Raw genomic sequence first — 12,447 nt, forward strand, 5'->3', positions numbered from 1 at the left:
CCATCAACTGTCTTTATGGTCATCCAGTTATGGACAATGTTGGATCAGCAACAAAGCACTCGACTCTACATCTAGGGTCCATAGTGGTTTCAGGTCGAAGAGTGGTATACACTATTATCACCATGAGAATAACTTATGACACTTTGCATAACTTTCTATATAGTATTCTCATAGCGGGTCAATCCGGTATAAATATTACTCTTAATATTCATACATATGTTTAATACTTGATAACTCTTTATCCATGATCCATGAGATGTGATCATCAGTCTACAAACATAATAGTCTCAATGCTTTAATGTTATCCCACTTCACAATAAAGCTCGACTACGGATACTTTAAGAATAGTGTCCTTATGTTTAATGTGGTATCATGATCAAGTCACACTTGATGCATTAAACGGACTAACTATTCTAGGGACTTTATTAAACAAACGTAATAAAGAAAAAGCCTTTTATTATTAATTAATAATTCGATACAAGTACCAAAAGTATTGGCCTCTACGGCTTACACCAACATGAAGAATATGTGATATCTGATTCAATTGTTTCTGGTACTTTATGAGTCAAAATATTGTCTATTTTAATCTTATTTTAAATATTGTTTGTTAAAACTAAGCCTCATTATTTATTTTTAATAACTTTTAGAGTTCCAAGCAGCTACTGGTGGAACAACTGCTCCTAGACAAGTTAGGCCTATTTATCTCACACTTCGGTATGAATTCGGTTATTTTACATGGTTTTTGATTTTATAAATTTATTTGCATGTGTGAATTTTTTGAATGTTTTGGAGTCACTTGTGACTCAACAACACAAGCCTTTATTTTTTGGAGACACTTTTTGAAACTCATTTTTTGACGCGTGAGACATGTATGAACTGCTGAACGCAGGGGGGATTTTATACATGTATAGGAGCTCTTTAAGTCCTGAAATGGTATATGCTCTTATTTGTTCTCAAAACTGGTTGAGGCCTTCTAATGAGGACCTAAAAGTCCTTAATATGATTGAAGAATATGAGATAACTGCTTCAATTGTTTCTGGTACTTTATGAGTCAAAATATTGTCTATTTTAATCTTATTTTAAATATTGTTTGTTAAAATTAAGCCTCATTATTTATTTTTAATAACTTTTAGAGTTCCAAGCAGCTACTGGTGGAACAACTGCTCCTAGACAAGTTAGGCCTATTTAATTCACACTTCGGTATGAATTCGTTTATTTTACATGGTTTTTGATTTTATAAATTTATTTGCATGTGTGAATTTTTTGAATGTTGTGGAGTCACTTGTGACTCAACAACACAAGCCTTTATTTTTTGGAGACACTTTTTTAAACTCATTTTTTGACGCGTGGGACATGTATGAACTGCTGAACGCGGGGGGGATTTTATACATGTATAGGAGCTCTTTAAGTCCTGAAATGGTATAGACTCTTATTTGTTCTCAAAACTGGTTGAGGCCTTCTAATGAGGACCTAAAAGTCCTTAATATGATTGAAGAATATGAGATAACTGATTCAATTGTTTCTGGTACTTTATGAGTCAAACTATTGTCTATTTTAATCTTATTTTAAATATTGTTTGTTAAAATTAAGCCTCATTATTTATTTTTAATAACTTTTAGAGTTCCAAGCAGCTACTGGTGGAACAACTGCTCCTAGACAAGTTAGGCTTATTTAATTCACACTTCGGTACGAATTCGGTTATTTTACATGGTTTTTGATTTTATAAATTTATTTGCATGTGTGAATTTTTTGAATGTTTTGGAGTCACTTGTGACTCAACAACACAAGCCTTTATTTTTTGGAGACACTTTTTGAAACTCATTTTTTGACGCGTGGGACATGTATGAACTGCTGAACTGTGATTTCATTCAACAACACATGTTTTCCTGACTTGTATGCTGGAAACCTTGCTTGATGATTGGAAGTTCTTGGAAATTACTTAGGTTCAAATTAAAGTACTGCCTTAATTTAAAGTTAGAAACATTGATTGATGCTTGGCTTGTATTTAGAACTACTTATACACTGGTTGTATTTTAATTTGTCTGGTGAGTTGCTAGAATTTATAGGAGGTACCTGCTCATGTGCAGATGAGTGGGGGGAGTCTGTCTTAGATCTGATAAAGGACAATAGAAAAATCCTGAAATATTGAAGGTAATTTTCTATTCTTGGTTAGATTTTGGCATATGTAATAGGTTGACATTTATATTTCTTTGAAAATTTTGCAAATTTTCTGCTCACTGAAGGTATTCAGGTGTATATGTTTAATTTAGATGTGTATATGTTTACATAGTTATGTAGTATGTGTATGATAATGATAGTGCAAACTTATTGTCTGTTGCATAGTTGCATAGTATGTGTAGTATGCTAGTTTACTGTCTGTTAGCAATATGCATTGTGTGTGTAGCTGTTACATTGGTTACCATATTTCATGTTAGATATCATACGTGGAAATAATGGTATCACAATTTCATGTAAACTTTATAGAGATAAACATTGTGTAGTTGTTAGCATAATGATTGGGTAAACATAATGGTATGGGATTTATAAAAAAAATTGTGTAGCTGTTCAGATTATATTTCATGTTAGATATCATACATAGAAAAAGTGCAATATGATGGAATTTGGAAATTTCTATCTTTTACATGTTTTATATATTAAAAAAGTGTAATATGATGGAAAGTGTTAGCTGTTAACATTAAATTTTTGTGTAACAACATTGTGTAGTTGTTACATGTTTTATATATTTAAAAATGGTAAAAAAAAAATTGTAGGATTGAAAGAGCGTTGTGCCGAATTAGCACTTCTAGCAAGACACTAGGCGGTCATGTTGTGGAACATGGCCCATCAAATAGTAAAGTTCGTACTTCCCAGCAAAGGTCACTGAGTTTTGGTATAGGCCTACATACGGGATTTCTTCTAATTAAGGTATAAACAACTTTTAGATGATTTATTTAAGCCTTGTTGTTATGCATCTCCTACATGTTGAACCACTCTAAAGTAGATACAGGAGATGCTCATATCCTTGATGCAGTAGATGCAGGATCAAACTTGGAGTCAATTTCTAGATGTTGTTATGCATCTACTTTTAAGTTTGTATAGGGAAATTCTTCCTACTATTGGACTTGCAGGTTATGCATCTATTACTTATCTTATTGTTCTTGTGAGAATTCTACTTTGTTCATGTTATAGGTATTGTAATTTGTAATGTTGAGCTAATCATACTTATGTCTTAACATCAGGCCCTGCATCCTTTGCACTTGTTGAAATGCACATGACAAATTTTGAGCAGTGTGGAGGTCAATACCATGTCATAACAATTGAAGATGGTCAGTTATTCTAGATTGGATCAAGGGAGGAGTAGTTTGAATTACAAATATGAGTTTATTTGTAAAATATATGAAGCTTTAACTCTATAATACATTGACAGACTCTGATGGATGACTTTTAATTTGGATTATTGTAACATCTTAATAGCAAATACTGTTAGAAAACTTAACTTACTATGAATGCTTAACTATTTTAAAATTTGGTTTGAAGTTTGAATGACTTATTAGGTTGGAAGTAGAAAAGTGTTAAATTGGGCAGACTCAAAGTTTTTGTTTACTATTGCTTTTTTTTTTAAAAATTATAATGTAGGTTAATCTTTTTTGACAATTAAATATCAATTAATCGAACAAACCGATATGTTTTAATCGATAAACCGATTAAACCGAATCAGATCAAACTGATTTAAAATACAGTCGGAATTGGACCTAACAAATGAATCCATGATTTCGGTCGGCTTGTTATATTGAACCCGAATCCAACCCAATTTGACTGGTGTCCAGCTCTATATTACAATGCATTTTTACGAGTCAAGATGTAATGTATTCATACTGAATGCATTACAGTTATCGAAGTATTCAAAATTACATTTTAAGTCCAAATTACATCAATGATTACGTGTGTGTTTGGATTGGCGGTGAACAAAATTGATTTTGATAGAATTGAGTTTGGTAGAATTGATTTTAACAGAATTGAGTTTAACAGAATTGATTTATGTTTGGATACATTTATGTAAAAGTGATTGTTATCAATTAATGTTGTTTGGATGATTTTTATCAAAATTGATTTTGAATGTATAATTACCAAAATGGACATGGTTAAACACATAAATAAAAAAGACAAAATTAATAATATTTAAACATAATAAAAATTACAAATATATAATAAAATTTGAAATGCAACATAGCACTAAAATATTATTACAATACTAATTTAAATTGAAATATAGTACTAATTTATAACAATATTAAGTTTTTAACTTGTACTCTATAATTTTATTGCGAATTGAGTCGCGAACGTGATCCATCTCTAATGATGAAGCGAAATTTAAAACTTGTGATTGATCTAAGTTAGGCGATATATGGTAATCATCATGGTGAATGGTTGTATTTTCATCTTCATAAAGATTAAAATCAACATCAATTTCTGCATTCCTTCTAATAAAGTTGTGAATGGTCATTGTTGCGACGACTATTTGAACCTGCGTCTGAAATTTGAACTTGGGCATACAACGCAAAATTGCAAATCTGTTCTTCCATACTCCAAAAGTTCTTTCTATTGTGCACCTTAAACTTGAGTGATAATAATTAAATACTTCATTATTATTTGCGAACCCGTTAGAACGCCTAAAATCAGGAAGGTGATAACGTTCACATCTGTAGGGACCAATGTATCCTATTGGTGTTGGATAGCCAGAATCTACCAAATAATACTTACCTATAAAAATAAATTAATCATTTAAAAGTGAAGTCAAATATTATAAAAAAAATCATTAGTAGTAATAAAAAGAACAAACCAGGAGGAGGGTGTGGAAAATTAAGGTTCACATTTGTGAGAGCTTGGTCAAATACACGTGCATCATGGGCAGTACCTTCCCAACCGGCTAATACAAAAGTGAAACACATATTCCAATCACATACAGCCATTATATTTTGTGTAGGATATCCCTTTCTTCCAATATACCTGGTTTGCTCGTTGGCATTAACTACACATGACACATGAGTACCATCAATTGCTCCTATAGCATTCTTGAAAAAAGGCCAATAACGTTGATCATTTTTTATTTTTGAATGACAATCATGAAATGTAGGATCTTCAGGTTTAATATATTTCATAGACAACTTAAGACAAGCACGAAGTACCCGATGAAAATGTCTACTAACAGTCTCCCCTGAGTGTTGAAACCTTTCTTGAATCATTCTATTACCTACCCCATGTCCAACAACAACTAAAAACATTGCAACCATTTCTTCAACTCCCATTCTTTTAGAAGACTTTAAACCATGCTCAACTAGTTTAGTGCATATCAAATTAAAAATATGTTTTTCCATTCGAAACATCTCATAACAGCGAGTGGAGTTACCTTGCAATATTTCTTGAACCCATGCATGACCGCTTAATTCACTAGTTCTACATGGTTCTTTGCATAATTGACTTACTGCGTATTCTCCAATTAGTGCAGCCACAAAACTAGCTTGTTGAAAAAATTCATCATCATCATCATCATTGCCATCTTCTTCTTCTCTATTGTTGTCCAATTGCTCATTCTGATCATTCATTTATCCCTTCATAATTATAAATAATAGCATTTAGGTGTAAGTAAATCTACATTCCATACCAGTATGAAATTAACTAGCAGTATAATTTAAGTAGATGCACCCTTCATTTCATTTCATAATTAACTAGCAGTATCTAACTAACAATATGAAATATAGCATTTAGTAATTCCATTTCAATACTTATAAACATAGCATTTAGTAATAGAAACATAGCAAATTCATTTCAATACTTATAATTCCACTTCACCATATCATTTGGTAATTAAAAGATAGCTAATCCTAATACATAAAAAGTCTAATTACTATAAGTCCTAGTTTAAGATGATTCATAGCTTAAGATCCTAATACATAAATAAGACTAATTTTTATGAAATTTTAGATCAATTACATCTTCATAAACGACATAGGATTATTTGCTGCAAATTTAAGCCAATGCACCCTTCTATCTTCAAAACCTTTAAAGGAAACAAACATCTCCCTCGCAGGCTTGAACATCATTAGTTGGCAACATTTTGTCAACAAGTCTATATCACTTGTAATTTCATCCATGGTATGGAGTGTGGCCATCACCTCACCAATAGATGTACTAGTTATAGCATCATTTCGTGCCTTACATGTTTCCGCAATCACACTAACAGCTTCAGCTATTGTTGATGAGGGAGTTATCTTTTTCTTGGTTTTCTTTTCAACACCACTAGCTCTCTTTCTCTTTTGTCCACTACTTTGGCTAGCAACCCCTTGGGAAGTATTCAAATTAATATTTGAAAAATCTTCCGTTGCTCCAATACTTACATCTTCACTATCACCCGATCCTTCTTCCATATCCAAGCCAATATTATTAGGACATGGACCTAAGTCATCAACATCGTTACCACAATCCTCATCGGGCAATATACCACTTGAAGGTGCCCAAGCATACTCACCATTAGCCACCACATCCTTGAAAAGTGTGGTTAGTTGATTAGCAAATGGAAGTCCTTTCTCTCTAAATTTTCCATATAGAGGATTTTCCAATTGTTTTTTCTCCCACCACTCGTCCGGTGCATCAAATGAATTCTTCTCACTATCCCACCCCATTCCGGTAACTTTTCCAAATAAATTAAACCATGCTCTCCATTCCTTTCTCAAGCTATCATATCTATTCTTCAATTTTGTCTTGTCATAATTTCTCCCGGATGATCCATTAAATTGAGAAACAATGTTTTTCCAACCCGTCTTGGTAAAGCTAGTTCCAATGCGCTCACCTTTCGTAACTTGATCCATACATGCTTGAATGAATATTTCGTTAACTTTAAGATCCGTCCAACTAGCTTTATATCTTTGAATTTCATCAACATGAATTTTTCTCTTTGTAGTCATAATACTATGTACACAAAGTTACAAACACACATTAACACTAACAATAATGTGTGAGTAGAAAATGATTTTAACATGATATGGAAACAAAATTTCACTCATAATACAAGTAGCAGCATTATAGGCTGCCATATGAAATTACACAAACTCATGAAGTATATCAACACTAAAGTAGCAGCACTAAAGTTGCATTGCAGGAAAAAATTAACTAGTCGTAAAAAACTAGCTCATGAAAGTATATAAGCACTATAGTATATAAACATTAGAATGTATTTGCAATATATAAATATTATAGTATAAACATTAGAATGCATTTGAACATAAACTAGTATATAAACAATAGCAGTTTGAAAACATAAGCAGTATATCAACAGTATAGTTTAATATTGAACAAAATAAATTCTAAGAGGCATTTTATCAAACACTTAGAATGCATTTAGGTGAGCGAAAAAAAAAACAATTGTTTCTTCTCATATTCATATCAGTTGCAGAAGAATTACAAAATACAACCATTATAGAACAAAATTATGAGATTACCTTATTCTTGGAGTAGAATTTTTCCTTGTATTTTTGGTTGTAAGAGATGATGGTGTATATATAGACTTGAAGGTAATAAATCTTAATCAAATTTGGTTTACCAAATTCATTAATACAAAGCAAAGAGAGTAATGAAGGAATTAATACAAAGCAGAAAATTGGAAAGTAGAGAGTATGGTAGCTTGAAAATAGAAGAAACAGTTGAAAAGAAATTAAAGAGGGCAATGAAGGAAAATTGTAAGAACCAAAATATCATAAATGTAGAATTGATTCTTGCTAACCTCAAAAGCTAGGAATTGTAGCTTCTATTGGAATTGCTTCTAGGAGAGTAGAATTGATTTTGGAGAAAAAACCCAAACAAGAAAATAAGACCACTTTTAAGTTTAAAGGAATAAAACGTGAGTTTGGGGCTTCAAGAAGCCAATCCAAACATAGCCTACATCTAATTGAATCTCTTGCACTACTACTTAAGCAAATGCCAAGAGTAAAACCAAATCATCCAATTTTAAATATAATAATCCAACAGTGAAGAGAAGAGCATCGTTGAAGATGGAAAGAGAAGACACCATTTAATTTTAAAGTTTGAGTTTCTCCAACCAATCTTTTATATTATTCTTTTATTATTGTATTTATCTTTTTTGTTTTAATCATGAGTAGCTAAATAACCAATGTTGGGATGAAGAATTAATTTTAAGAATAACCTTATACATTTAAATTGACAACTGTCTTTTTGAAATTATTACTGTTATGTTTTTGTAACTAATATCGTGTGTAAGCTTCGTTGTTTTTGAATATGAATTGGTGTTTATCCTATAAAATTAACTTAAAAGTGATAAAGTCCTTGAACAATGGGCCAGTTTGTTTTAGCTTTAAAAAAATAGATTTTTTCTTTTTATTTTTGAAAATGGATTCTACAAAAATATTTTTCAAAATATTACAAGTTTTTTTAAATTTGTTTTTTATAAATTACAAGATTGTTCATTCTTTAACATAAATATACATTATTGAAGATCAAAACATAATCAAAATCACAATTTTTTCAAAAAGTTATATCTTAAAAATGATTTTTATGAAAAGCTATTTGAAATAGCTTCAAAATTAAGTGATTTTTTGAAATTTTGATATCCAAAAAAAGTTTCGATAAAATGATAAAATACCTAAAATAACATTTTAAGAATAACTATTCAAACCAAATTTTCATTTGAAACTTTTATGAAAAGTTTCTTTGTAAATTTTTTTTACACTAAAATATGTAACACTATAAAAATCATTTTAAAAAAAGTCAAAACAAACGGGTCCATTGTAGTCGATCATCACGAGCTTTGAAAATCTTTTATTTATCTTTAGATTAATTTATCAATAAATTATAAAAAGTTAATCTAGAGAAATAAAAGTTGAGTCATTAAGGATTATGATTAAATAATCTAGCAAATGAATAACAACATAATCTAGTAACATCAATGGGCAAAGTCAAAATAAGGAGTACAATAGGAAATGCAAAATTAGCCTTATCTCTCCATGTCTTTTATTATTAAATTATTTTTTTCTATCTATCCCTTCACTTTACTCTCAAACTTAGGAACTTTTTTGTTTAATTTACAAAATGCTAAAGTCTATTAATAAGAACTTATGTGCATTCATCAAGATCCATACTGAGAATTTAGGTTTTTACAAAAATAACCTATTTTTTTAAAGGAAATTTCCAAAATATCCTCGGTTTCAAAAAATTCTCAAAGTACCCTACTTTTAGGAGGAGTCTCCAATTGAATTGGCGACTCCTCTTAAAACTTGAATGGAGGCGCCAATTGGATTGGCTAGGGCAGGTGCCCTAGCCAATCCAATTGGCGCCCCTGTGTAGATTTTAAGAGGAGTCGCCAATTCAATTGGAGACTCCTCCTTGTAAGACCCCAATTTTGTCCCTAAGATCCCTCATGGCATCATATCATATCATATCATTGCCTCAAGGATCATTGTGCACCTTGCTTCCTTCCCTGTGGGTGGGTTATCCTTTTGAGAGTGATTTCTTGATCACCAAGCATGTTTTGCATTTGTATATCATTGCTTTTCCTTTTATCACTAACAAAAAGTACAAAAATGTGTCATTTAACCTATGCCTTGCAGATGAAGCAATCTTAGGTCAAAGCAGTCAAAAGCAGTCAAAGGCAGCCATTGAGCAATAGATGATGACCATTCTTGAGAATTTGGACACCATAATCATTCACAAGAGTTCATATGAGCTATGATATCATTTTGAATCAGAATCCCAAATTGGTAGAGGTTTGAATCTCATCAAGGCATTCTTCAGTCAACTGAAACCCTAGCCAGTCAATTGCCCAGTCAACTGTTGGATTTGGAGGTGGGAAGAGCCTAGAAATACTTCATTCATGTTCAAACAAGTCTCATTTGACATTTCAAACATCAACAATGAAGAATTTGAGGTCAGATGAAAACTTTCCAAAAATAGTAAGTGACCTGTAATTTGGAATTGCCAAAAATGGAAAGGTTTTCTCCTCAAGATTACATCATCAAGCAAGCTTCAAATGAAATTTTGTCCAACATGAAAGTTGAATATCTTGCTCTCCCATTTCCAAAAAGTCCAAGATCATGAATTTCTCATGTGTGGTTAAGGAGATATGGATCAATCATGGCCAAGTGAACTTGAACTTCAAACATGCATAACTTTCACACCAAATGTCCAAATGGAGTGGTTCTTTTGGCAACATTCATGTTTTAACATACACTATCCAAAACATGTATCATATGCCATGCATTTCCATCACATAAATATTTGGTTTTTCATTTGAATTTTGGAGGGAATTTTCAAATTCAAAAATAATGCATTGTTTTCACTTTCCACCACTTGCATTTGGTTCAAAACAGAATTTGAAATGATGCCAAGCCAAAAATCATGCACTGTTCCATTGGCTTTCCATGCATAAGGTAAATTCTCCAAATTGGCACATGCACCCTATCTTGCTAATTCCAATTGCCACAAGCTTAAGCATGATTAAGGATTGGATTAAGAGGGAGTATATAACCCTAAGCATAACAGAATTCTGTGACAACAGCTCATAATCTCAGATCTAGAAATTTCTCTCTCATTTTTTCTCTCAAATTTTTCTCTCATTTCTTCAAATCAATTCACAAGCCATTGCTTAATTCATCATTATGAGGCATCACTGATCAAGATCCAAGCAAGATCCAGGCCAATTCGTGCAATCTGAAGCAGTTTGAAGCATGAACTCGTCAATGGTGAATTCAAATTTCTGTGGAATTAAGCATGATTAAACCTTCATTCTTCATCCAATCAACTCCACAAACACTTTGGAAGATCTGTTTGAGCTTTTCAAGACCTGAATCAAGCTATTCCAATTTTGTTTTCTCCAAGAGGTCAGAACTCGAACTTCTTCTTTCTTAAATTGATTATGTGATAGTTATAGATCTTGTAATACTGGTGAAACTGAGCTTTGAATCGTTGATTTCCATGCCAAATTGATTGAGTTATGCTGTTTTAAAGATTGACATGTGATTCTTCATTGCTTCGATTTGCTTTGTTTAGTTAGAATTAGAATAAATCATGCATGGATTATTGATGTGTGTTGCAAGATCTACAAGATGATGTGCTTGATTTGAATTTCTCTGAACATTTGTTCTTGAGCATGATGAACACGATGAAGGTTGCTGAGAATTTTTTCCAGAATCCATGTTTGATCTTGCCTGGCGCGGTTTTGATGTTGTGCATGTGTTTTTATGATATTGTGCATGTAGTGGTCCATTTGGCACTGGCGTGGCATTTTGATTGGCCATAAGTGTTTGGTTGTGCCACATATGATTAATGAAACGGCGCGTTTCATATGTTGAGCGCCACATTCAAATTGCTCATTTGTTCGATTCCTGGCCAAGACATGTTTCCATATGCTTCATATTTTATTCCATCCATTCATGAGCTATGCTTTTCATGTTTTGTTTTAATTTTTCTTTCACTTTAAAAATTCATAACTCAATAAATATTGATCCAAATAATGTGTGGATTTTTGCATCATGCTCCTTATTGTGTCTAGCTTTTTTTCATTATTTTTCCAGAAATTGTGCATGGCTGTAAAATTGTTTGGCCTAGGGTTTGTGTATGCATGTCTATTTTGAACCTTGCTTGCCATATTTTTTGTGAAGTGGTGAATTTTAATCCAATGATTATGAAAGTTGACATGCTTAAACTAGACATCTTGCTGGACATTTTGGTGTTGAGTTTGCATTTTTATCATTTGTGGTTGCTGAGTTATGATCCTTTGAATGTAGGTGTGACAATGTGTGTCACACCTTTGCTTGCTCAACTTGTTTAATTTCTTTTCCATGCCAAATAAATTCCAAATGATCTGAGTTTTTGTGTGATGCATATTATGGATGTTATGTTTGGTCATGAATTTTTGTGGAATTGTTTGTTTGATTTCTGATTTGATTGAGATTTTTCTTTCTGGATTACCATTTGTGAGCTTTTGAATAGTCTTGAACTTCAATGATTTGTGAAATGCTTATGCTTTATCATATGGATGTGAAATTTTGCACATTGTTTCTAGACATATTGAAGTTTGTTGTGGATTTGGTTTGAGGTCTTTATCATGTACCATTGTTGTTTTAGGCTTGTGCTAAGTTGATGTGCCAAGTTATGTCCTATTTGAGCTTGTTTTGATTGCCTTGACTTGATGAATTTCTTTACCATGCTTAACCATGTCCAATTGCCCTAAGTTTTGGTGTGATGATCATGTTGAGTATCCTGTTTAACCATGAATTTTGTTGAGGTTTATTGAATCATTTTGGGATTTATGTGCATTTGTTCATTCTGATGTCACAATGTGGTTTTAACTTTCATACCTTGCCATAATTGGTTTGTGAAATGAATTTGGTAAATGATATTGACATGAGACCTTTTGGATTATGTTCTTAATTGATTGAG

General features: G+C 31.9%; 1 protein-coding gene across 3 annotated transcripts; it reads right to left on the bottom strand.

Moving 5' to 3' along the window:
• Positions 1 to 4,319: 4,319 nt before the first annotated feature.
• On the bottom strand, positions 4,320 to 8,054 carry LOC127084773 (L10-interacting MYB domain-containing protein-like). Of its 3 annotated transcripts, none has more exons than XM_051025285.1 (2): positions 7,778 to 8,054; positions 4,320 to 5,609 (listed from the first exon to the last, which is right to left on the bottom strand). In XM_051025285.1, the coding sequence occupies exon 2, from the start codon at positions 5,601 to 5,603 to the stop codon at positions 4,779 to 4,781; it is 825 nt and encodes a 274-aa protein (XP_050881242.1). In that variant the 5' UTR covers positions 5,604 to 5,609; positions 7,778 to 8,054; the 3' UTR covers positions 4,320 to 4,778. The 3 variants fall into 3 exon arrangements, with proteins under 3 accessions (XP_050881242.1, XP_050881240.1, XP_050881241.1); XM_051025283.1 differs by lacking the exon at positions 4,320 to 5,609 and adding an exon at positions 5,770 to 6,966; XM_051025284.1 differs by lacking the exons at positions 4,320 to 5,609; positions 7,778 to 8,054 and adding exons at positions 5,770 to 6,966; positions 7,497 to 7,754.
• Between the last annotated feature and the right edge of the window lie 4,393 nt (positions 8,055 to 12,447).

The sequence above is a fragment of the Lathyrus oleraceus genome, chromosome 5, assembly GCF_024323335.1.
Source record: "Lathyrus oleraceus cultivar Zhongwan6 chromosome 5, CAAS_Psat_ZW6_1.0, whole genome shotgun sequence".
NCBI classification, from domain to species: domain Eukaryota; kingdom Viridiplantae; phylum Streptophyta; class Magnoliopsida; order Fabales; family Fabaceae; genus Lathyrus; species Lathyrus oleraceus.